Source organism: Hydra vulgaris, chromosome 09, assembly GCF_038396675.1.
Source record: "Hydra vulgaris chromosome 09, alternate assembly HydraT2T_AEP".
NCBI lineage: Eukaryota > Metazoa > Cnidaria > Hydrozoa > Anthoathecata > Hydridae > Hydra > Hydra vulgaris.
In genome coordinates, this window is record NC_088928.1 from 37,559,167 (window position 1) to 37,583,931 (window position 24,765).

Below are 24,765 nucleotides of genomic sequence, written 5' to 3' on the forward strand. Positions count from 1 at the left end.
ACTAAAGAGTAATTTTAAAAGCTAAGCTTGATAGTAGAACTTAACTAGCAGTTAGGATTAAACAGTTACTAAATAATTAAAAAACTTGTTCAAATAAAATGAACTGCATAGTGCAGAGATAAGTTGTACTATGTTTATTTAAAGCTTTGTTAAATAATTTGCGAATTTAAAGTGAAATAATTATTAAACTAACATAATTATTGAGTTTCACGTGCTAAATCACTTTGTTTATAATTATCTAAAATTTTCCCGCTCTAATTCTTTTGATAAAAAAGTTGATTAACAAAGAATTCGGTTTAGCCAATAAGAAATGCAAAACAAAAAGTTTCTTAACGACATAAAAATGGCCAATCACATTTCAAATTAAATTTTTTTTATTGCTCATTATTTATTTTTATTAGGCAGTTTTCCTAATTATATTTTTGCATATATATTTTTATTATGTAATAATAAATAATAATTTTTTTTTATATATAATAAATCTTTACTGACTCTTATTAAAAAAATTTCCAATTTGTATTATTTTTCTGGATATTAATTAGTTAAATGTTTCAGGTCTTTAACTAAATTAGTCGATTTATTATTTAATGGCAATTATAACCTAATAATAGCATGGGAAATCAGTTAGAAAGGTATTAATTTTTTAGTTTTTATAATAAAAGATATAAGTAGGTTAGTAATAAATTTATGTTTTTATTTATTTTATTTATTATTTATAGTAGATTTCATATTACATAAAATGAATTAAGAAAAGTTTATGTTAACCTTCCAACCACCACCTGGCATATTCATGGGAAGGGTACTAAGCTGCTACCTTTACCATAAAAAATAAGAAATTTTTCAGAATATAGTGTTTTTAAAAAATTAGTAATTTATTTACTTAAAGTTTTTTCAATTGCTTTTAATGTAGGAGAAGCATATATCTTAGAGTTGGAGATGGATGCGGTGTTAATGGTTTAACAGACCCTAGTATCAAATATGTTTCATTCTCATAAATATTTCTTATAAATATTACTTTAAATATATTTTTAATGAGTGATTTTAGTATACATTTAACATTTTTGTTTTATTATTGAGTTTTATTATTGAGTTTGGTATATATGGCAGTAATATTTTAACAAACCCTAATATTAAAACATGTTTTAATCTATAAATATATATTTATTTATTTAAAGTATAAAAACAAAATAGATAAAAATATTTAAGTTGGATACAAAAGAAATCTTGTAATCTAGTATGTTTTTATTAAGAGTGTTTAAAAAAATTGTCATTGTTTAGTGATAAGTTACTAAAATATTTACAAAAGTATATATACAACTACTATTAAAGGACTTCTTATCATATGTAATTTAAATTTTTGTAAAACTAATTTTTAAAGTAAAATCTTTTATATGAAGTTTATAAAAATTTGATTTACAAACAAGTTTGCTGTTTTAAAATAAAGAATGAATAAAAACAGGGGGGATTTTATGGGTACGTGTAGGGGGGGGGGGAGATTAAAACTCCCTTCCTCCAAAAGAAGGCTATTTTCAACTTATAGTCAGTTTTTTAAGGAATATGGTTGTAGGTATGTTACATGAAATTTTTAAAATAATCAAATACTAAATTGTCATATATCAACAGAAAGACCTTGAAAACAGCATTTTAAAGGCAATAAAATTATTAAAATTAAACAGTTCTACAAAAAGTTATAGTGTTTAAAGTACCTAATTTTTGATATATGGATTTGTTAAAGAAACTGTGACCAAATTATGAGTTTTTCTTAATTTAAAATGTCATAACTTTGTTAATTCTTATTAAAATTTATACAACTTGATATCAAAAGAAAGGTCAAATTATGTGTAAAAAGATAAAAGAATATGTTTATATAAAAAGCGCATTGGGGCATTAGAGCGGCATTGGGGCATTAGATCTACAATATCCTCTAATATGTTCTAGTTGTGTGTGTTTTTTTTAAAAAAAAAATGTTAGTTTTTCATTGAAATTTTGAATTTTTGAAAATAAATTCTACCAAGACATCATTAAATATGATTGAGATACCTTGGGTTGGGTGGACAGAAGTTTATTTGGCATCAGGTGGCAATAGTTGCCCCTTCCACCCAATATTGTTATCAATGTATTTTTATATCTAAATGTGCATCATTTAGCATCAAAAGAAAGAAATTTTAAGGAATAACAAATACAATTTAAGAGCTTAAAGAGAGTGCAAAGAGGGAAAATTTTCTAACTTTGGGTAGACAGGGTGTGGTGACTCTAAAAACTCAAAAATAAACTTTTCTGTTATAAAGCAATATTTTTGATAAAACACAAACTTTGTATACAAGAAAAAAACCATAAATATACAAAAGCATAATACACAAAAAGACTATAGGGTAGTTCCACATCAAATCATCCAAAATTTAGGAAATTTTGAACCATGGGTCCTCAAATTTTTTAAAAACTTCTTTGGCTGTTGCATCTTAAAAAGAAAAGTTAACACATAAAATTTCAGCTAAAAGTTGTTGAGCAGTTAACAAAATACTGCAATTTTAATATTGACCTGGTTTCCCAAAATGACCCGGTTTTCATAACATTCTGAAAAACATTTTTCTTAAAAAAATGAGAAATAAAAATGACAAAAATATGAAAGTAAACATATATAATGTTTTTTTGATCCTGAATTCAATAAATGTGCCTAAAATGCTGAAATATAAAAGGAACATGGTTAAAAGTTAATAAAACAACTAGTTTCTATAAACCAACTTTGGGGCCTAATATCTCAAATACCCCTGTCAAAATTTTTTTTTGCTGTTAATGTTTTCAGCTGCTTATAATCTTACTAGGCACAAAAAATCTAACTGGAAAAATAACTGAAACATATGGAACTTTAGTTTCAAAGATATATCAAATTTTCAATAAGTTATTTTAAAATATTTGCAAATAGAATTCTGTAAAATATTAAATTTAATTTGTACACTCCTTAGAAGAAAAAAACAAAACATTTGTTATATTTAGGGAAGTCTTAATTATATGATTACTTATTTGATCTTAACAACTGAAAAAAACATCCTATTTTGTTTTTATATAAACTGACTAGATGTGATAATGAAGTGCGTTTGCTTTTAAAATAATATTCAACTATAGTTTGTAAAAATTTATAAAAACTAGTTTATAAAAAGTTCAGTTATAGAACAACATTTATTGGTAAAATTTTATTTAAATTTTAACAAATTAACAATTTGATATATATATATATATATATATATATATATATATATATATATATATATATATATATATATATATATATATATATATATATATATATATATATATTTATATATATATATATATATATTTATATATATATATATATATATATATATATATATTATATATATATATATATATATATATATATATATATATATATATATATATATAAAATATATCTATAAATAAAATTAACAGTATCTGTCAGTGTAAAAAATCAATCAGCAGAAGGATTCTGAAAAGGTTTAAATTGTTTCTATATTAAATTTTTTTTTTTTTTTTTACTGAAAATTAGGTAGGAAAGAAGATTTCTCTTTTTTCTAGGAAATACATTCATACTAAGTAATTTATTATAAGATGTGTTCTTTTGGCTTAATGACATCAGATGCATGCAAAAGCCAACAAGATGTTATTGAAACTTTAAATAATGAAGAAAAAAAACTATATCATTACGCTGTAATGAACTATCAAACTTAACAATATTATATGCGGTAGTGGTGTAGTGGTAAGAGCGCTCGCTTTGTAAGCGAGAGGTTCGGAGTTCGACTCCCACCATGTCCCTGGAAGTACCGCGCTCAACTTAGTTTCTCCGCGCAGCGGCCTTACTCGGCAAGGTTCGTGTTTTGGAGTTTAAAAGTTGAGAGAGGGTTGCACCACAAATAACAACTAAAAAAAAAAAACACAAAAAAATAAGTAGCCTCCTCGACTGTAGTGGTCCCCTCCTCGGGCCTTGGGGAGGTGAATAATCTAAAAAAAAAAAAAATATGAAAGACATACTACAAAATATTTGAAAATGTATCCTATATGGCAGAAAGCATGTTATGATCCATTCAATAAACACGCAAAGAAAATTACAAGTAAGTAGATGTAGAATTTAAATATTTTAATATATAAATATACTTTTTTAAAACATAAACAATGTTTTAAACAATTGTGCAGATTAGCTTTATACAATTCAATTACTTTTAGAAAATTTTAGAGTAGTTATGATAAATGAGTCACAAGTCATGATAAGAAGTAGTTTGAATATTTCTCCTGAAAAGAAACTTTGCAAACCTTGTTAACAAAAGATTGCCAGAAAAGAAGATCTTAAAGAAGAGAAGCAAAGTCAGGCTGAACAAGATGAGGATTTTCTAATATCATCATTCAAATCAAAAAGACAGGAAATCAATGAAGAACTCGAAAATTTTAATATATCATCTCTAACATCTTATTTAAAGTCATTAAAACATACACTCTCAGAACGAAAACGAAAAGTTGCGGGCATCAACAAAATGGTAAGTAACATTACTAGAACGTCAATGTTCCCTCAAAACTGTTATGTTTTGAGGGAACATTGTCATTAAACAAATAACATAAAAAAGATAGCTGAAAACTTTGCTGAAATTATGAGCTTGATAAAAGAAAAAATTCTATGTTCTGACAAAAGAACTATTGTTCAACTTCTAACACTGGCACCCCCAAGTTGGTCAATATTAGAAGTACAAAATGACTTTACAGTTACAGAATACCAAACAAAGATGGCTCAACAAATTTTTAATAAAAAGGATTGTTAGCTATCTCTCTGTTGTATAAAGGTAAAGTCTTACACAAAGAAATAGAAGATTCTGTTAAATTGTTTTATGACTCAAGTGATTTATGTAGAACTATGCCTGGAAAAAAAGGTTATGTTAGCATACAAAAGAATGTCCATAAACAAAAAAAACTGCTTTTGTGTAATTTAAAGTAACTATATGTATTATATAAAGAATACAAATAAGTTACTCAAAATGTTATGCATGAATTTTGTATTGAGAAAATCAAAGTTGTTAACTTCATTTACATAAAAGGATTGGACTTACAATTGCAACGTGAAGAGCAAAAAGAAAGGAACACTGGTGTAACAACTCTACCTGGTACTCATAGCTTTCATCGATTTATACATCTTGGAGATAACAGGGTTGGGGCAAAGAGGTGTAGTACAGGACACTAATTATACAATTATCCACAATCTTAAAAAGAAACAAGATATATTTCAACTTGATACTGTCACTTTAGGAGGTTATGTAGCTGTAGTCTAAAGATAATAAGTGGTGGATCGGCATTGTAACTGAAACCAACCTAGAAAAAGTTGGTGCTAAAGTTTAGTTTCTTCACCCAAAAGGTCTGTCAACCTGTTTTAACCGGCCTGAAAGAGACAACTACTGTTTTATTCTCAGCACCAACATATTGAAAAAAACTATCTGTTCCACAAGTTCCAACTTTAATTAGTGGTTGCTTGCAGCCTTGTTGGAAGCGAAGATGTTTAAAAAAAAAAACAAAAAGCTTGCTCTAGTTCCGATAGAAACTAGGTATTAGAAAATGCTTAAATAGAAGAAGTACAAGTAAAATGGAAACAATATTGTTAACTATTACAAGCACAGTCAAAATAACTTACATCTTCGATACCTTTTAAAATCTTGTATATTTAAGTAACTTTTTAAATTACGATTAACTTATTTTTATTTTATTTACAATTATTTTTTGGGAATTTCTTGAAAAAATAATACATCTTTGAAATTAAAGTTCCATATGCTTCAGTTGTTTTTTTCAAAAAAAGCATCATAAAAACATTATAAATGTTTATTTTCATATTTTTGCCATTTTTGTTTCTTTTTTTTTAAGAAATATGTTTTTCAGAATGTTATGAAAACCGGGTCATTTTGGGAAACCAGGTCAATATTAAAATTGAAGTATCTTGTCAACGGCGTCCTATGGTTCAACCGAATCGTAAATTTCAATTTAGAACCGAATATGAGAAATTTATTACACAACCAAAAATAATCACTGAAAAAATTAGAACCGAAATAATTTCAATCGAATTTTCGATCGAAAGTCATAATTGTATTTAGAACCAAAAAAATTTCGATCGAATTATTAATCGAAATGTCATAAATAATTTTAGAACCAAAAAAATTTCTATTGAATTTTTGATCGAAAGTCGTGAAATAAAGTTTTTAAATTAAATTAAAATAAAAAAAGAAAGGATTTTGTAATTCGATCCGAATTTTTTTCGGTTGTAAAATTCGGTTCTAAAACTTTCGGCGCAAGAAAGGATTTTGTAATTCGATCCTGCAATGAAAGTATACTTTTCGTTTCTAAATTTTTCGGTTGTGAAATATTTCGATGATATTTTCGAGGATGAATATTTTCGGCTCTATTATGTGACATGTTGTCCACAGCTCAACATTTTTAGCTGAAATTTTGCATGTGATATTTTTTTTATAATTAGGAATAATGTATCAAATTATAACACAAAAAGAAGACACGTGTTTCTGACTGGATGATTTGATGTAGAATTACCCTATATACAAATATAAACTTATAAAAAAAACTATACATACATACTGTGCATATACCTACCAATAGTTGATGCAGATACACCTATAAATGTATCTATATACACATATTAGTAAGCGTATGTATAGGTTACCAGATAGGTGGTTAACAAATATGTTTTTTTTTTTTTTCTTTCCTTTTATCACCTCTTCTGCCATCTTTTCTGCCACTAGAAGACTGAAATTTAAATTTTGACAAGTCTTTGCCTTCATATACAAAAGATCCATTTTGATTTATGTACAGGGTGGTTTTGACGCCAAACCATAAAATCACTTCTTGACAAGCCTATCATTTATAATAAGCATATCTAAATAAATAATCAAAAAATTTCAGTCACCTCTTAGATTTTCTTTAAATTTTAACCAGTGGTACGTATTAATGAAACATGAAAAAATGTAAAATTTGAGCTCCCTAGTCCAAACGGTTCAAAAGTTATGGCGTTTTGAAATTCAGCCTAAAATGTTCCTTTTTTTTACCAAATATGCCATTATGGATTTTGTAGTAGTACTTTTTAATGTATAATTTAAGATCTAGTGCAAGAATGTGGCTAAAAATTGGTAACTGACTATTTTTGAGGGTGCTGAATTCAAACATGTAGAGAAAATAATGAAATTTAAATTTTTTGATAGTTATTTTTTGATTTTAAAATGGTCTGTTAAAGTTTTTGTTCTGGTACCATGGTTTGCGCTTTCATTAACTCTCAGAGTTGCACAAGTCTTATGGATTCAATTTTTTTTCAAATAAAGTTTTAGATCTTAGGCTATCTTTATGAAAAAGATGATTTTAGTTTCTTAAAGCATAAAAATGATATGTCATTTTGAATTTTAGCCAAAAAAATCCTTTTTTTGGCCTCCGTTCTCCGTATAGAATTTATAGCAATACTTTTTGTGTGAATAATTTAAGTTCTGGATGAAGAATATGACTGAAAATTGGTACCTGATCATTTTTAAAGGTGTTGAATAATTTTTTTAAATTTTGATTATCAACAGTCAAATTATTTACTTTGGTCTACATTTCGCTTATTTCTGGAGTTGCCTTACTCTAAATGTGAAATAAGAGGTCTTAGAAAATTTTAAGCCTCTGAAAGAAAATAAAAAAATTATATTGCTTTGCATAACTTGCATATTTATAATCAATATTTTCAAAAATATACATGGAAATATAATTTGCAATACATCACATTGAAAATATAATTTAATTGTTTATTAAGTATGATAATTTAACTTAACATTATTACTTAATGTCTAATAATTAAGTATTGTTTCAAAATATTGGTTGCATGCTCAAGTTTTAGGTTGCATGCTCAAATATTGTGTTTAAAAATGAGAAATTAAAATAAATTTTTTTTTGAAAAATAGTAAAAACCTGCTTTATTGAAAAAAAGCTCAAAAATTAAAATGAAAAGGAATAACCCAACATTACTAAAAATGAAGTTGATAGAATTAAATAATGAAAGTATAATACTAATAAACTTTCACTGACAAGATGAACGCTGTTCAAAAAGAGTTTCTTTTTCTTTTGAGATGTGATACTGATGCCCAGAAGATGTTAACAGTGTTTTAACAAGAGAAATGACATTTATTCTTGACACCCAGCAATTATCATCCTGCTTTGGCCAGTCGTACGACTGAATTGGATAATGTGGATGCATAAACTTTACCATAAAATCATTATTCTCTTTATTAACTCCTTTAACCATACCAATCCAGTAAAATTCATCGTATTTGCAAAATAGGTATTGTGACATCATAGCAGTCAATTTTAACAGTTTCATATTTTTGCTTATTGAGGAAGTCAAATGTTAGAGCAAAATTATCATCAGCTACCCTTTTCATTTTTATAATTCAATGAGAAGAAGGTATAAATTGATGGAAACTTCTTGTCCCAGGAATAGTGGTTGCTATTAAAAGTCTATCAGTAAGTTTGTTTCTTACTAGCTCCATTTCTTCAGCAGTGACGTACACAAATATAATCCCACTGATTGACTTTTGACAGAATTCAAACATTGCTTGAGAAGGCAGTATTTGACCTGTGGTTTGACTATGTAAGCTAGCAGTTGCAACAAGCCTTTTAACAGTGCCACCTATTCCATCGCATGGAGATTTGCCATGGCTTGTTGCAAAAAAATTGCAAATGCAACAAACAGAAAAATTTTGAGTATGGTGACATAAATTGTAAAAAAAATTTCAGTTTTTATACAGCCATCAGAAAAATAATGAATTTTTGTAATCGTGGGACAAAGATGAGTTTTTATATGAATAATGGTTTTATGCATAACTTCATTGATAAATCCAACATCATGATTCAAATCAACTGAAATTACACAAAAAAGATATTTCCAATTTTACTTTCTTGTAGTAGATGACCAATGTTGCCACTGCCTGCGTTTTTTCATAGGAGAGAGCCCAATAAAAAAGTTAAGTTATATAATAATTTTTCGGCACTCTCCTATGTTTAAAGCAAGCCAGTGAGAACACTGTATATGACCACTGGATGAAGAGAACATTGACTCTACAATGGTAACTCTGTATCTCGTCTTGCAGTGCAAAAGTGTAATTCTCTGCAAAATCTGCAAGTCCAATAGCCTCATTAATATTAATTGTTTCTTTGAGATGCTTCAGATAGCTAGATTGTAATTTTGCTATAATTATAGTAGAAGTAATTTTATCAAGTTTTTCACACAAGAACTCTATGAATTCATTTAATTGAAGTTTTATTGTTAATAGTTCAGTTCTATCTGCTGTTGTCCACTGTTTAAAATCCACTGACTGTTCATTTTCATTGCTCTTTTTGATCATCATTTTGTATGTATAAACAAGTATATATACTGCTGGAAATAATTTTGGGCAGCTTGTATGCCAGGACAACTATTGCATCGGTGAATCATGCAAACTTTCAAATTTCTGCTGCAGACAATCTTTTCAATGATTTCATGGTAAGATGTTTCATAGCTTACAACACTTAACATTATTAATATTTTGGTGTGTTGTACACACACAAACAGAATGTGTACCTTTTGGACCAGCATGAATGCACCATTTAGGCTGAAGACTGCAAAATTTAGAAAATCCAATTTTATGGTCTTTGTTCTTTTACAAAATCAATTTTTTTGGACATGTATTTTTTTTGCCAACACTTTTACATTCTTTTTTTCCTGGTATTTGCCTTGAATACTCATCATTACAGTAAAAAAGCTTTACAAGTTCTATAACATGTTTGTCGATTCGATGCCATTAGACCACATCAGGGTATGCTATGATGCCTTTTCGGTCGCGAAAACTTTCCATTTTGAATTTTATGTTTTGAAACTGAAAACTCTTTTGCTACTTTTCTGATAGATCAAGATTTTGAGGTCAATGTCAAAATTTGAAGTTGGTGCCTTCTGTTAAAAACTTAAAGTTTTTTTTTTTCCTGGATTCAACAAGGAAGTCTAGATTACCAGCTTTAGTTTGAATTTCCTTTAGAACTTCTAGTGTTGTCTAGTGCAACTAGATCAGTTTCAGTGACATCCAGAGCATTTGCAAGTTTCCTAATAACTGCTTATTCGACTTGCTTTATCTTTCTCTTTCCAAGTGAAGGCTTGTTAGAGGTTTTGGGTAAAGGAATGTTTCAAGGTTATTATTTAATCTAAAATTAAAATAGTTTTTATGTTTATACAACTGGTGTTTCAAAACTATATTTGTACGACACAACTGGTATCACAAAACAATATTTATACATCACAGCAGATGTCACAAAACTATATTTTTACATGACAATTCACTTCACAAAACTTTATTTGTGTATCAAAACCAACCTCAAAAAACTGTTTTTACACATCACAACTGAATCCATAAGAGGTATGGCCAGGTAACAATTTTTTAGCCCCATTCTTCCATTAGATCTTAAATTATTCATTAAAAAGTACTACTACAAAGTCCATAATGGTGGATGTGGAAAAAAATAGAACGTTTTAGGCTGAATTTTAAAATGTCATAACTATTGAACCGTTTGGATTTGGGAGCTCAAACTTTTCCTTTTTTTTATGTTACATTGATAGGTACCACTGGTTGAAATTTAAAAAAAATCTGAGGTAACTGAAAAATTTAAATTTTTTGTTCTGCTTTTACATATTACCTTATATTAACCTGTCTATAAACAGTTTCTTAAAAATAAATAAAATAAGTAACTAGTAAAATACCACATCTAATTTGCTCTGCAGCAGTTAAATTAAAAAAGAATTTTAACTTTATTAACAAATTATCATTCTAATTAACTCAATAAAATAATAAAAATTCTATCAAGTGTTTATTTTTTTTCATTTTCTTTAGATATCAATTGAGCGCTATTAATGTAAACATTTTTTTGTATCATAGTATAAAATTTTATAGTAAGATGATTGTTTTCCACCATATATAACCCATTCTGGTGATTGCAGTTCTGATATAATGACTAGTTCACAAGTCATTTGTTCAGCAATACTGCAATTGGGAATATCAGTAAAAATGACCAATACATTGCCCTATTTTCTTATCAACATGTTATAAATTATCATTTTCATATGTATTTTCATCTCTGAAACATTCAAATTTGTAATCTCATTCTCCTCTATCAAAAAATTGATTTTTCAAACAAAAAATCACTGTTATTTGCCTTAATATCAGCATTATATTTTTATTTGCCTTCACATTTGCTTTTAATTTATCTTCAATGCCTTTTTTTGTAGCCTTCAAATTATGAATATGCTCACTATATTATTTGATTGAAATTTTTTTTTCAGGTCTCTAATTTTTGTCCTTAAAAGATTTGGTAATTTAATAGCTTTATACCATAAACTGCAGATGTCAAAGGTTCAATAGTTAATAAAGTTAAAGCATTCATATAGGCAGAAGATGAGACTACTGAAGAATATGCAAAAGTGTATCTGAACTAATTTGAACAGTTTGTAATGAATATGCCGTTAAAGATGAGGAATAAACATTAATAAAAGTTTCATTACAAAATTCAATAAAATATTTGGAGTCTGTAAACTTCAAAAAGTTTTTTGCCTAAATATATGATCTTTTTACAAGATGCATTACCTGAGTTATGTACAAATATACTAATTATGAGATTATATTGCTCTGCAACATGTTGAGTAGTTTTTTAAAATGACTCACCATTGTTTGTGAATATAAAAACTATATGCCCAATCCTACCACTTGTAGCGCTGTTCACTGTTTAATCAATGTTTATTTGCAAAGGTAGCGGAAAAGTAGTTAAATAATTTTTAGCTTCACTATATAAAAACACTTATTTTTGGGGCACATAACACTACAAAAAAATAACAACTTGGAACTAAAATATTTAAAAAAAAAAAAAATCATTAGTCTATCATTGACTTTTTTAAGACAACTAATAATAAGTATTTTATAAAACTTATACCAAATATAGATATATGAAATATAGATATATAAACACAAATAACTAATTGTTTCAACGTATAGCAATAGAATTAGTATTACTATAAGTTCAGACAATGAGTTACTTGTCCATAATCCAGTCGCTAAGTTATTGAATAGTTTAATCATCAATTTGAGTTATCAACTCAGATTAATCATTAATTTAAGTTATTAGATTATGGACAAATTTATTTAAAATTTACCTTATTTAAATTACGTGTAAGTAATACACTTGGTAATATAAGGATAACCTTAACAAATACTTCACTATATTTAAAATAATATTTCTGATGTTTTTAATCATTAAAGATTTATTGGCAATAAAATTAATGTTTAAAAAATAAAAAACTGTGTTTATTTATTACTAGATGACAATAATTTAATTGGTGAGTAATATTTAATTTTTTCTAATGATATAACTTATGTTCATATTTACTATATGTGATAACAACCTCCTAAAAAGTTCAATTATTCTGCTTTTTAAATATCTAAGTTAATATTAAATTCTAAAAACTATAATCTCTAAACACGTTATCATAGCAAAACAGACTTAAAAAAATTTGGCACAGATTTTGGTCGATAAAATAAAGCGTTTCTGTAAAAGCTGAAATAACGCATACCCAATAGTTGGTATTTGACACATTTCATTTAAGAAATTTTTAGTTTTGAGGATTTTTTTATAGCATTTTTATTGTTATAATTTTTTTAAACATCTTTACTTCCAACAAGGCTGCAAGCAACTAATATTAGAATTGAAAGTTACTGGAAGACAAAAGATGAAGTTTATAAAGCAAGATAATGATTAACAGATGAATTAAAAGATTGCAAATTGTATGAATCAAGAAAATAAAATGAAAGGCAATTTTAAAAAACTGATGTTTGAGGAAAAAAACTAAGAGATTAAGAATTTTTGTAGCACTTAGGAACAGTCACAGTAAAATGACAAGCTTTAATTGAATGGAGAGTAACACAAGAATGAGTTTTAGTAGATGGTACAAAAGATGCTAACTCTTTAGAGCACCGCCCATTATAGTATTTATAAATACTATAATGGGTGTATATATATATAATAAAAGAGAAAGAGAAGCAACATTACGACAATGTGACAATAGTTGAAAGTGAGCTGCAAAAGAAGGTTCAACTATGTTTACAATGTGTTTTTGCATCTTATCTAAAAGTAAAGAGCATCAGTCGAAAATCTGCACCAGATATGGTAACAGTATTCCGTACAAGAACGAATTAAAAATTTATAAAGATAAAGAATGGAATCCAGATAAGGAAAGTGACAAGCAGGATATAGAGATGCAACCTTAGCAGATGCTAATTTTGCAATGTTTTTGATATATGGTTTCCAAAAAAGATCAGAAGTAAGAAGTTAATCCTAAAAGACAAAGTGTAAATGACTTGTCAAGTACATTACCATTTACAAATGTAGGAGGATCTATATAGTTGCGGTAACCATTAGCTGAAAAAATTGAGTTTTATCTGAGTTAAAGTTCAACATCCACTGAGAGCCCCATGCTGTAGCAGAAGTGAGATCCTTTTCAAGCTCAAATGATAAAATGTAAGTTATTAGATTCAAGATGAGAGATTAAGTGTTTGTTTTAGTTCAAGATGAGAGATTAAGTGTTTGTTTTGATTAAGACTTAATTAGGACTCAAAAACCTTGTTTATGATTTTTTAATATAATATAAGTATATATGTAATATAAGTATATAATACTTATACTATGTAAAAATATAAATATATGAAAGTATATAATTTAAGTTTTTAAGGGTTTGCCTCTCTTCCCAAAACATTTACTTTTATTCCTAGAATCACCCTTGAATAAAAATCTTATAAGCAAGCAGGGTTGCATGATTTTAACCAAATGGTTTAAACCATTGGTTTATACCATGGTTTTAACCAATTAAAAAAATGTTGGTTTAAACCAAATTAATGTTTTTTAAAAAAAGATTTGAACTTAAAACAGAAAACTTTAGTTTTTTAACAGGGTTTTGTTAACAAATATAACAAATAAAATAATCTTAAATATAGATATTTTTTTTAAATTCATGATTTTTTTTTCTGTTTTTTCATAGAATAGAGTCCTCAGTGTTCTTATAGAACAGAGCAGTAATAAATTAGTAACAACACTTATTTATCTGTTTTCTTCCACAGGCTTTTTCTCCTTCATTAGGTTCATCAAGAAGCATTGCTTCCTGATGAACTTATTTCATCAGGAAGTTTTCTTAATGATATATATATGTGTATATATATTTATATGTGAGTGTGTGTGTATATATATATATATATATATGTGAGTGTGTGTTTATATATATATATATATATATATATATATATATATATATATATATATATATATATATGTATATATATGTATATATATATATATATATATATATATATATATATATATATATATATATATATATATATATATATATATACATATATATATATATATACATATATATATATATATATATACATATATACATATATATATATATATATATATATATATATATATATATATATATATATATATATATATACATATATATATATATACATATATATATATACATATATATATATATACATACATATATATATACATACATATATATATACATACATATATATATATATATATATATATATATATATATATATATATATATATATATATATATATATATATATATATATATATATATATATATATATATATATATATATATATATATATATATATATATATATACATACATATATACAGCTGATAAATATTTGAAAATTGATAAGTTTTTCACACAATCAAGCCTCAAAGAGAAAGATTTATTTGATCTTGATAGATCAAATAAAGCAACTTGGTAGATTTATATACAATACAAACTCTAGCTTCAGAACAGTTGAATACAAAGAATTTTATATATAAAAAATAAAAAATTTATCAATATGCTTTATCCAGGATACACTCTACCTAATAGAACTCAAATTGGAGGAGAAATATTAGATAGGGTTTACGCAGAAGAAATTGAAAAATGTAATGTATTAATTGGGAAAATTGTAGCCATGTCTTTTGATGGCTGGAGTAATGAGCATAATGAACCTTTAGTTTGTATCTCTGTAATTACAGATAAAATTAACATTTTAGTAGAAACAATCAACACTTCTGGTCATTCACATACTGGTGAATATCTTACACATTTAGCAAAAGAAGCAATAGATTCTGTAAGATGTAAATTTGGATGCACAGTAAAAAGCTTTGTGACTGATAATGCAGCTAATATGAAATCAATGAGACAAGTACTGTCATCTGAAAGAGATATTATCATAACTTATGGGTGTGCTGCTCATATACTGAATCTTTTAGCAAATGATCTTAACATTGAAAATGTAAGCAAATGTTACACAAATAATAAAATATATAAGAAATAATCATAAAGCTGGAGCAATTTATAAATTAAATGGAGGAACAAAATTGCCACTTCCTACTGAAACTCGCTGGAATTCAGTATGTGATTCACTTGAAAAATATGTCAACAACTGGAGCATCATTTTCACTATGTTTGAAAAAAATAAAGACTTAGATCCCATGATTGGTAAAAAAGTAAGATATACAGATAAAGCGAAACACAGAAGATTTATTAAAAATATTAAAACCAATTGCAGTAGCTCTAGATAAGTTGCAAAGAAATCAAACAAAAATAAGTGACACTGTTGAAATTTTTAAAGATTTGATAAACAGTTTATCATTTTTAACAAACGAAAAAAAACGAAAAACATTTTTAACAAAAAAAATTAAATCTAGATACCTTCAGGCTATCAGTGATGCTCATTTCCTGGCAAACACAAGAGATCCTAGATATTTTGGATGTAATCTTTCTGAAAATGAAAATGAAGCTGCCATGAGTTTCGCAGATAAAGAGTTCAAGAATTTGTTACCAATAATATTCAAATTAAAAGCCAAATCTGCTCCATTCGATAAAAGCTATTTGTATAGTGAATCTGTTTTAAAAAATGTATCACCAATAGAATGGTGGAAATCTCTAAAAATTGTTGATTGTAACATAATGGACATTGAAGGTTTATTAAATGCACCAGCTTCTAATGCTGGAATCAAAAGAATTTTTCAACTTTTGCCCTTGTTCATTCTAAGTTAAGAAACCAATTGGGGATAAAAAAAAGCAGCAAAGCTTGTATTTATTTATAGAACATTAAACAATGATGTATTGAATAATTTTGATGAAATATTACAGTAATATTTATAAAAAATATAGTTTACTCAAATAAAATGCATTATACTTTTTTTAATTTAAAAGGATAACTAAATACGGCATTATTTAATAAAAACCTAATTTTAACCAAAAAAACCATGGTTTTTTTGGTTTTTTTAAAAAAACCTATGGTTTTTGATTTTTTTCAAAAAAACCGGTTTTTTTGCAACCCTGTAAGCAAGTAATAACTATTGATTATTTCATGGATGCCTTATTTTGTATAGTTTTATCTTTGCTTTTAAAAAATAATTAAAAAGTAAATTTCATTAATGAGATAAATAATTTACACTTTTAACAATAGACATTTAAAACAATGTAGAAGAATTGATAAATAAGGAAAGCAAAAATAAAAAAAATTAATTAGAATAGAAGATTTAAAAAAGGCATCAATAAAGTGTAGACAAAAAAAATACTAAAGTTAAAAAATTGAAGAAAAAACATTAAAATAACAAAACAACTAAAAGTTAAAACAAAGTTTAAAGAAAAAATATTTATAATAAATTTGAAAATGGAAATGAAAATGAATGGAAAACAATAAAAAAGAATCTTATTAACATAATAAAATGGGTCAAATTGTTCTATCACCAAAATCTTAAGTTTTGAAAGTAAAAAAAAAGCAATTTTTTAAGTTTTATTAATTTAAATTGCTCAGATTTTTCATGTTGTAGTGTATTTCTCTGCATTTTTTATGTTGGTGTGTATTTCTATGTATTGCCTATATTGTTTTGTAATTTTGTGTGTATGTGTTAAGTTGTCACTCCAATGACTAGTTTTTAGTTATATGAGTGGCACCGAACCTCAGTTGAATATATATATATATATATATATATATATGTATGTATGTATGTATGTATGTATGTATGTATGTATGTATGTATGTATGTATGTATATATGTATATATCTAGTGAAACACCTAAATTTAATCAGAAGAATATAATGGAGGAAGTAAATGAAACGGAATGGGAAACTGTTAATATAAAGACACCTCATCCTTGTGAAAAGAATGATGGACAAACTTTAACACGAATACCATTAAAGACTAAATTTGACTTTGCTACAGAGTGTTCTAGTAAAATGCGATGGTCAAATACAAGAAAAGTTTCAAAACTTGGTTTAGCAGCACGATCAATTAAAAAGGCTAATGCTGTAGAATTAAATGAAAAAAAAGGTAAAATTTCTGAAATTTTCTTTTTTTTATACATTCACCTCCCCAAGGCCTGGAAACACTATAGGATAGGTTTCATTTTTCCTTTCTTTTTTCTTTTCTTTTCCTACACTTTTTTATAACATCTAAACACTAATCTAAAAAAGTCTTTATGTATTTTTATAAAGTTAGTTTGTACACACATATATATGAAGTCTCAAAATTATAGTGGACCTTCTAGACTATAGTTGTTCCATGCCTTTGAATAAAAGTAATAATAATAAATATAATAGTAAATTAATTAACTAGTCATACTCATATTGACAAATTATTTGAAGAGAAATTTTTATGTTTTTAAGGTTTATAACTGTTGTGCTATTATGTTTGTAAAAATTTTATTTGTAGCCTTGTCTAATAATCCAAATTCTACTGTATGTGCAGGTGGACTTCCTTTTCAAAAATCTATGATTGCTACTGAGTATTCACCGATCAAAAAAATAGGTTTGTTAATTTTTTATGTTATTTTTAGGTAATTTAGATGCTGTTTTTGCCTAAGAAATGTTATTGTTTCTTGAGACCCTCATTTTAAGTTTGAAATTTTTGTGTGTTTCCAGTAGTATTAAATTTTAGTTATTTGAAATTTTTTTTTACTGGAAACACAAACTATGTTATTTATTAAGAAATGCTTGAGAAATTTAACTTACTCTTGTATGAAAAATTTCCATATTTGAATTTAAAGTATAATTACTACCCAATATTTGATGCAGATTGAAGTTGCAATAATTTTTTGTCCATTTACCAACTTCTTTCCTTGTGACTGTTTAATGACTGATTCTAAAATGACTGACCCCTCCTCCCTTTTACTGTCACAATATAAATGGTCCTTATTGTGAAATCAGTCGCTTATAAGTTTTCTTCTTTTAGAAGTTCCTTCTCAAAAAGAAATTTTAGTGCCTTTAACAAAATCTGTTGTTGTAAGTTTTTTAATTTTTTTTTCATATCAATAGTACCTAAGTTGATTGTATTTTAATTCTCACTATATGCAGTAAAACTGTACAAAGTAAAACTGTACAAAGTAAAACTGTACAAAGTAAAACTATATATACACAGTAAAATTATACATTATACAAATAAATTTTGTTTAATGTTTTTTAATTTTTTACTGTGTGTACCATATACTTTTATTCAGAATTTCCAGAAAACTCTTTTGGGAAATCTTTTATACAGAAACTTACAAAAATTATTGGAATAAGTTTTGACAATTTTATTTTTATATTTTTATTTTCATATAAATTAGTTTTTTTGGTTATAATTAATTATGAGTTGCCCAGTAGACACAGGACCTAAAAAAGATGTCTTTTGGATGTTTAAAAGACGCCTATAATGTTCAAAAGAGGTCTTTTTAATGTCCCGTGCCCACTGGGCGATAATTACATAAAGTAGTTATCAAATAACTTGAAAAAGATTTAAATAGATCATTCAAAAGTTATTTTAAAGTTTGTATTTATAAGTAAAAAACTCAAATATCCTGGTTACATTTTTTTAATATTAAATGAATTAGATTGTTTTATTTTTCAGGCTTTTGCATGTCTGATATGTATATCAGGTTAAATTTTAAGGTTAAAGTTGTATTAGTAGTTATAACACATGTTTATCATGCAAAAATACTAAATGAAATGGAAATAATGTCAATGATTAGATATTCAAAATTGGTTTATTCATATATTATGTCATGTAATTTGGTTTAAAATTTCCATCAGTTCCTTTAAAAAATTGATTAAAGACTTTTTTTCAAGTAAATAGTAGTAATTTTTGATGTTATTTTTGCTTGAATCTTTTTTAGTAAATAAAACTAAGTTTCAAAAAAATATGTATTTAAAAATTTACCATTTAACCTGTGGTGTGGTGCTGTATACAGTGTGGTTTATCTTTGATCCAAATAATTAGATTTGATTGGAGTTTGTAAATATTTTTAAATAATTAAAAGTTAATAGTAACCTTTTTATGTTTCTTCATATAAGGTTTTGCTACTGATAGCTAACTACTTTTTTTCGTATGTTTTGAATTTAAAAAAAGTAAAATCCTTAACAAAAAAAACATGGAATGAGAAAGCTAAATTAAGAAAAAAAATCATTATTGAAGAAACTATTTTGTAGGAAACCATCAAATATTTCTGATCTGTCAACAAAATATATGGTCTCAGCATAGACAGTGAAGCGTATGGTCTTGAATATGATGTATGGGGAAGTATTATAAAAACTAATTATCTAGGAAATTTCTTCTCACAAGTTATTTTTTTTTTCAAATTTTTTAAAATTTTTTTCTCATTAGCAAAAAATGCAGTAAATATGTTAAGTATATGTATTATGTTGAATTATGTGATACATAACTTTTTCATTAGTGACTACACAATTGAACATTCAAGCCAACTTTTAATAATATTCCTATTACTAATAGTTGTTCCTAATAATATTTTTATTATTATAAATATTTTTAGGAGCATCTTTCTTTTAAAAAAGATGTAAGTTTTATTTTTAGTATAAAAATATCTCATTGTTTCAAATAAAGTATTGCACATTAGATTTAAAAAAAAATTCATAAAAGTTTAGCTCAAAGGTTTTGTAGTTTAAAATTATTTTGGAGATTTTTTAAATTTTCCCAAAAAAAAAAAAGCTCTTTCAGTTTCCAAAAGGGTCCCTAAATTTGCAAATTGGCTCCCTAAATTTTGCTTTCCCCCTCCCCCAATTGGTGGGTGTGGGGTACCCTAGTCACAGCTCTTTTTCCCAACTTAGTGAAAAACAGTAAATTTTTCAAAAGTATATTTGAAAGATTTACATTCATTAATTATACATTTATTAAAGTTAAAACATGTTAATAATATTTATTAAAGTTTGAATTTAAGCTTTTTATCTACTAGGAAATTTTTAAAAGACTAAAAGAATAGAACAAAACTATTGAATGGTTATTTTACTCTTAATCTGAGCTTCTTTTTTAGCATGTGTTTACATTTACCAGTACATTTCCTATAAATTTAGACATAAAAAGATCTCAAGCAATTTGAACAATTGAACTTAAGCAATATAGTTTTATCTGACAAGCACAAACACGTTATTTTTTGCAAACACTAAACGTTATAGTTTTCAAAACAGTAAAAACTTAATAGAAGCATATTGAAGTAATTTATTTTGGCAGCTTTTTTCAAAGTTTCAATGCTAATAAGTGTGAGTTTCTCGCCATGTTAAATCAGCGTCTAACTTTTTTAGAAATAGATTGATTTAATACTTTAAAAGTTATAAAAAAGAAGTATGTTATGAATTACCTCGATCGGCTCCTGCCAAAACAAAACAAGTTGCTAAAGAATCAAAATTAGTTGAAAAGCAGTTGAAAATTAGTTGAAAAGTAGAAATTTTTTAAGAGTATAAAAGAGGTTATATTTTATAAGATAACGAATCTTTTTATTTTTATTTTTTAAAAAAAAAAAAAAAAAAAAAGGATATATATATATATATATATAAATATATAAAAAGAATTAAAGAAAGGTTTAAGTTTGTCAAATGTGTTAATAAATGTTTACATGGACAAAAGAGTTTAATTGTATATCCTTTTTTTGATAATATGAGTCTTTTTTATTCTTAATCACTTGATATATATCCATATATCAAGTGATTAAGGTCTTTTTATTATAAGATTTTTTAATAATATCTTGGTAACAAATCTGTTTATAATCTAAATTGTTTACTGTGCATGCTTTATAATTACTAAGTTGTTTATATGTTTACGTATTTGTTGAAATAATTAAAAATTATAAATTTTTGTTGCAGAGTTCTAAGAACTGTGGATTTGAATCATCTGCTTCTAAAGTTAAAAAATGGCTGGCTTCCACAGAGAAACATTGCAGAAAAAGATCAAGTGATCATTTTGTATGAGTTTATTTTGTTATTTAATTATGTATATAAATATAATAATATAATTATACAATTAATAATAAATGTATATAAGTATAATAATATAATTAGTATATGTATATTATGGTGTACCAAAAAAAACAACCCCTTAAGTTTCCCCATTATCAAGGTCCAAATAGACTAAAAATACCACAAACATGTTTTTTACTTCTGTAAAAGTGATATCTATCAACCTTCATTTTTTATTAAAATGAAGCATTTTAAGGAAAAAAAAGTCTTGGATTTTAGAAACTTAATAATATACACTTCCAGTTTAAAAAATCTCAAAAATTTAGAAACTCACTTAATAATATATACTTCCACTTTGAAAAATTAATCATTTTTGATGCTGCTTTTTAAAAAAATCCTTTTTAAGTTCTTATGGTGAACAACATACCTTTCTGTTTCATTTATATAAAACAACACCATGACGAGCAATGATGGTCGTCACATCAGTCCTAGCTGCAATTGGTATTGATGTAAGTAAATTAACATTTTCTCATACCTCTTTAATTGAAGCTCGAACAACATCCTGTAAATATACTGCAATAGGAGCAAGGGGCAAAATAAGCAATTGCAAATTGCAATGGGTCAAAGCCATTTAGCGACCTTGAAAGTATATTATTTTGAGCAACTGTGCTCACTAATTTTTATATTTCTTGGTTAAAAGTTTTATAAATAAAGGTTTTATCATGTTTTAAAACAATTTTGTCAAAGTATCCAGCTTATGCTATTGGTTATTCGTCTGTCAGGTCAAAAGAAGTTAATTTTAAAATTAACTTCGTTACTTTTTGGATCATGAATATCACCAAGAAATACTTGACTTCTAAATTTGTGTACTTGTATACACTTTTAAAGTTGATTAAAGCAGTAACAAGATTTTATTTACCTCATTTCTATTTTTTTAAATATTGGCATACACTGTGAACCAAAGCGGCGGCCAGGTTTTATGTCATGGCACTCATATAAAATCTTTTGAATATAAAAGTATTTGTCCTGTAGGTTTCGAAAAGTAAGTTTTTAAAATCTTGACAAAGTGCTAAAGGTCAAAAATGGGGCAAAAGGGTAAGCCTGAGGGAGTCTTCAGCCCATTTATAATATTGAAAGTCATTTTTTTTAAATATTATTAAATTTTTGTTTGTAGTTAATCTGTTACATCAAATTGTTTAAATTTTTTAATAGGGAAATTGTACTCTGAAAAAAATAAGCATAAATGTTTTTATTTAATTTCATATATAAATAACATCTACAACAGCATAGTTATAAATATCTGTAACAGTACATTCATATCAATACATGCATACACCTATGATTAATGAAAGTCAAAAAATCTCTTTTACTAAAAGTATCTCTTCTACTTCTTTTACTAAGCCACAGATATATAAGTATATATGTAGATAAATCTGCATTTTTCTGCAATGTACCTAATATGTTAATGAATGTGCATACATGGTATGTATAGATATAAAATATACATTATGTATTTGTTATTTATAAATATCATGTATATATATATATATTTGTTATTTATAAGTATCATGTATATATATGGGCAATTCCATGCAAGTGATAATCATAACATTTGACGCTTTTTTAGCCATTAAAAATTAACCAAGAATGGTATTTACATGAAAATTTCCTGAAATGTTAAATACCATTATGCAAGTTAGATTAAAATTTCTTAATTAAGTACTATTATGCATTATGTACTATAATGCTTAAATCAAATACTATTATGCAAGTTAGATTAAAATATGCAAGTAAATTAAAATTTCCAGAAATGTTAAATACTAGTATGCAAAAGTTAAATCATTCAAGTGTTCAACTTATTTGAAAAATCAACTCAACGTAACGTGACGGTCGTAATGCTTACTTTTTGACAAATCTAAACAAATAAACTTTGTCAGTCTTTATGCAGCCATCAACACAGTGAAAAAAAAATCCTTTGCTGTGTTCTTTAACTACACATTGAACTTACTATATGGTGAGTTTCATAGTTTTTGCTTGAAGTTTTCTAAGAATTTTATTAAGTTTTATGTCGTGATGATCGTAACTGTGACGGTTGTAACAAAAAAGCCAAAAATGAAAAACAACAAATAACGCAATGAATGACATAAACAAAGATGAATGATTATAAAAACCAATTGAATTATGTTACAAAAATATGAATTATATAACATTATCAAGGTTATCCATGATGGTTCTTCAATACTGGGATCGTTTTATTTGGAGTAGGCAACAAACGCTTAATGCTATTTATGCTCACTGTTTTTTTTGTTTTATTAACTCTGTTTAGTACAACTCAATATCTAGGAGTATGTACTTTCATACGCCTCGCAAATGTTTTGTGGAGCCCGGAATCCAATATAGGAAAAAAATATCTCAGATAAGTAAATCTTTTTTAATAATATATGAATTTTAAAATTGTTCTGCAACCCCATTACAAAATATTAGAAAATTTTGAAACCAAAAACTTTCCATTTTTTACTTGCCAGAAATTTTGGTAATATTTGTAACGGCTTTCGCTTCTTCTATTTTATCACCTATTAAGACCCATCTTAGATTAATATCATCTGTGTTGATAAGTCTAAAATTAGTTTTGCACCCATTTGATGCTAAAAGTAAGTCTTTAGCGTTTAAGACAACCACTTCACAAGAATTTACGCTGTTCTAAACAAATCGCTTTAATGACCCTCCTACTTCATCAACTGCTCCTTTACCGTGAGAGGTAGCAAAAAAGTTTCATTCTTTACTTTGAAAATGATAATTTACAGAGCAATATTGTATGAATTTGACCATGTATCTATTTTTGAATTGAGTGCATGGACCATCACTCCATAACATAACTTTTTTTATATAATCAATGCAATAGAGGTCAAGTATTTCACTTAAGTATGTTTTGTTTTATCATTTTTCGTCTAATATTATTACAACTGATTTTGGCTCTAATTAGTAATGATAGGTTACAACTGTAAACAAGGCAATAGTTGACTGCGACCAATAAACAGCTTGAACAGCGTCCTGATAACCACATAGTTTTGTGAATAATCAAAGTGTATCAAAATTTGGTCTGGTTCAAGATTTTCTTTTTGACTGCGGAATTGCTCAGACTGGTGCTTTTTAGTGAGATGATCCTCAGTAAACTCTGGTAAATAGTTGCGGAAATTTTTAAAAATACCTTTAATGTTTTTTTTATGTTGACTGAGTACACAGCGATGATTTTCTTTAACCCACCAACTATAGGTGATTAAGGTATCCATATCTCCGTTTTTATGCAAAGAAAGCTTTTGAACTTTTTCTCAGTCGATTTTTATACAATCTTTTCTTCCAGGAGGCATAACTGATATATCTTCTCTTTCAT

General features: G+C 26.2%; 1 protein-coding gene and 1 long non-coding RNA gene across 5 annotated transcripts in view; one reads left to right on the plus strand and one right to left on the minus strand.

Moving 5' to 3' along the window:
• The first annotated feature begins 479 nt into the window (after positions 1-479).
• The window catches only part of LOC100203999 (uncharacterized), a 30,000-nt gene continuing 5,714 nt past the window's right edge, over positions 480-24,765 (plus strand). For 2 of the 4 annotated variants that reach the window (XM_065805598.1, XM_065805595.1), the window contains exons 1-5: positions 480-632; positions 17,222-17,484; positions 17,866-17,961; positions 18,385-18,434; positions 21,282-21,380. In XM_065805598.1, coding sequence (XP_065661670.1) covers positions 613-632; positions 17,222-17,484; positions 17,866-17,961; positions 18,385-18,434; positions 21,282-21,380 — 528 coding nt within the window. In that variant the 5' untranslated portion in view covers positions 480-612. Of the gene's footprint in view, positions 633-910; positions 970-17,221; positions 17,485-17,865; positions 17,962-18,384; positions 18,435-21,281; positions 21,381-24,765 lie in introns of all 4 variants that reach the window. The other 2 variants (XM_065805597.1, XM_065805596.1) reach the window with 2 other exon arrangements.
• Positions 3,498-24,765, minus strand: part of LOC136084757 (uncharacterized) — a 53,277-nt gene continuing 32,009 nt past the window's right edge. Inside the window, exon 5 of the long non-coding RNA XR_010640828.1 lies at positions 3,498-6,916. This is a non-coding gene — a long non-coding RNA (uncharacterized LOC136084757). The remainder of the gene's footprint in view (positions 6,917-24,765) is intronic.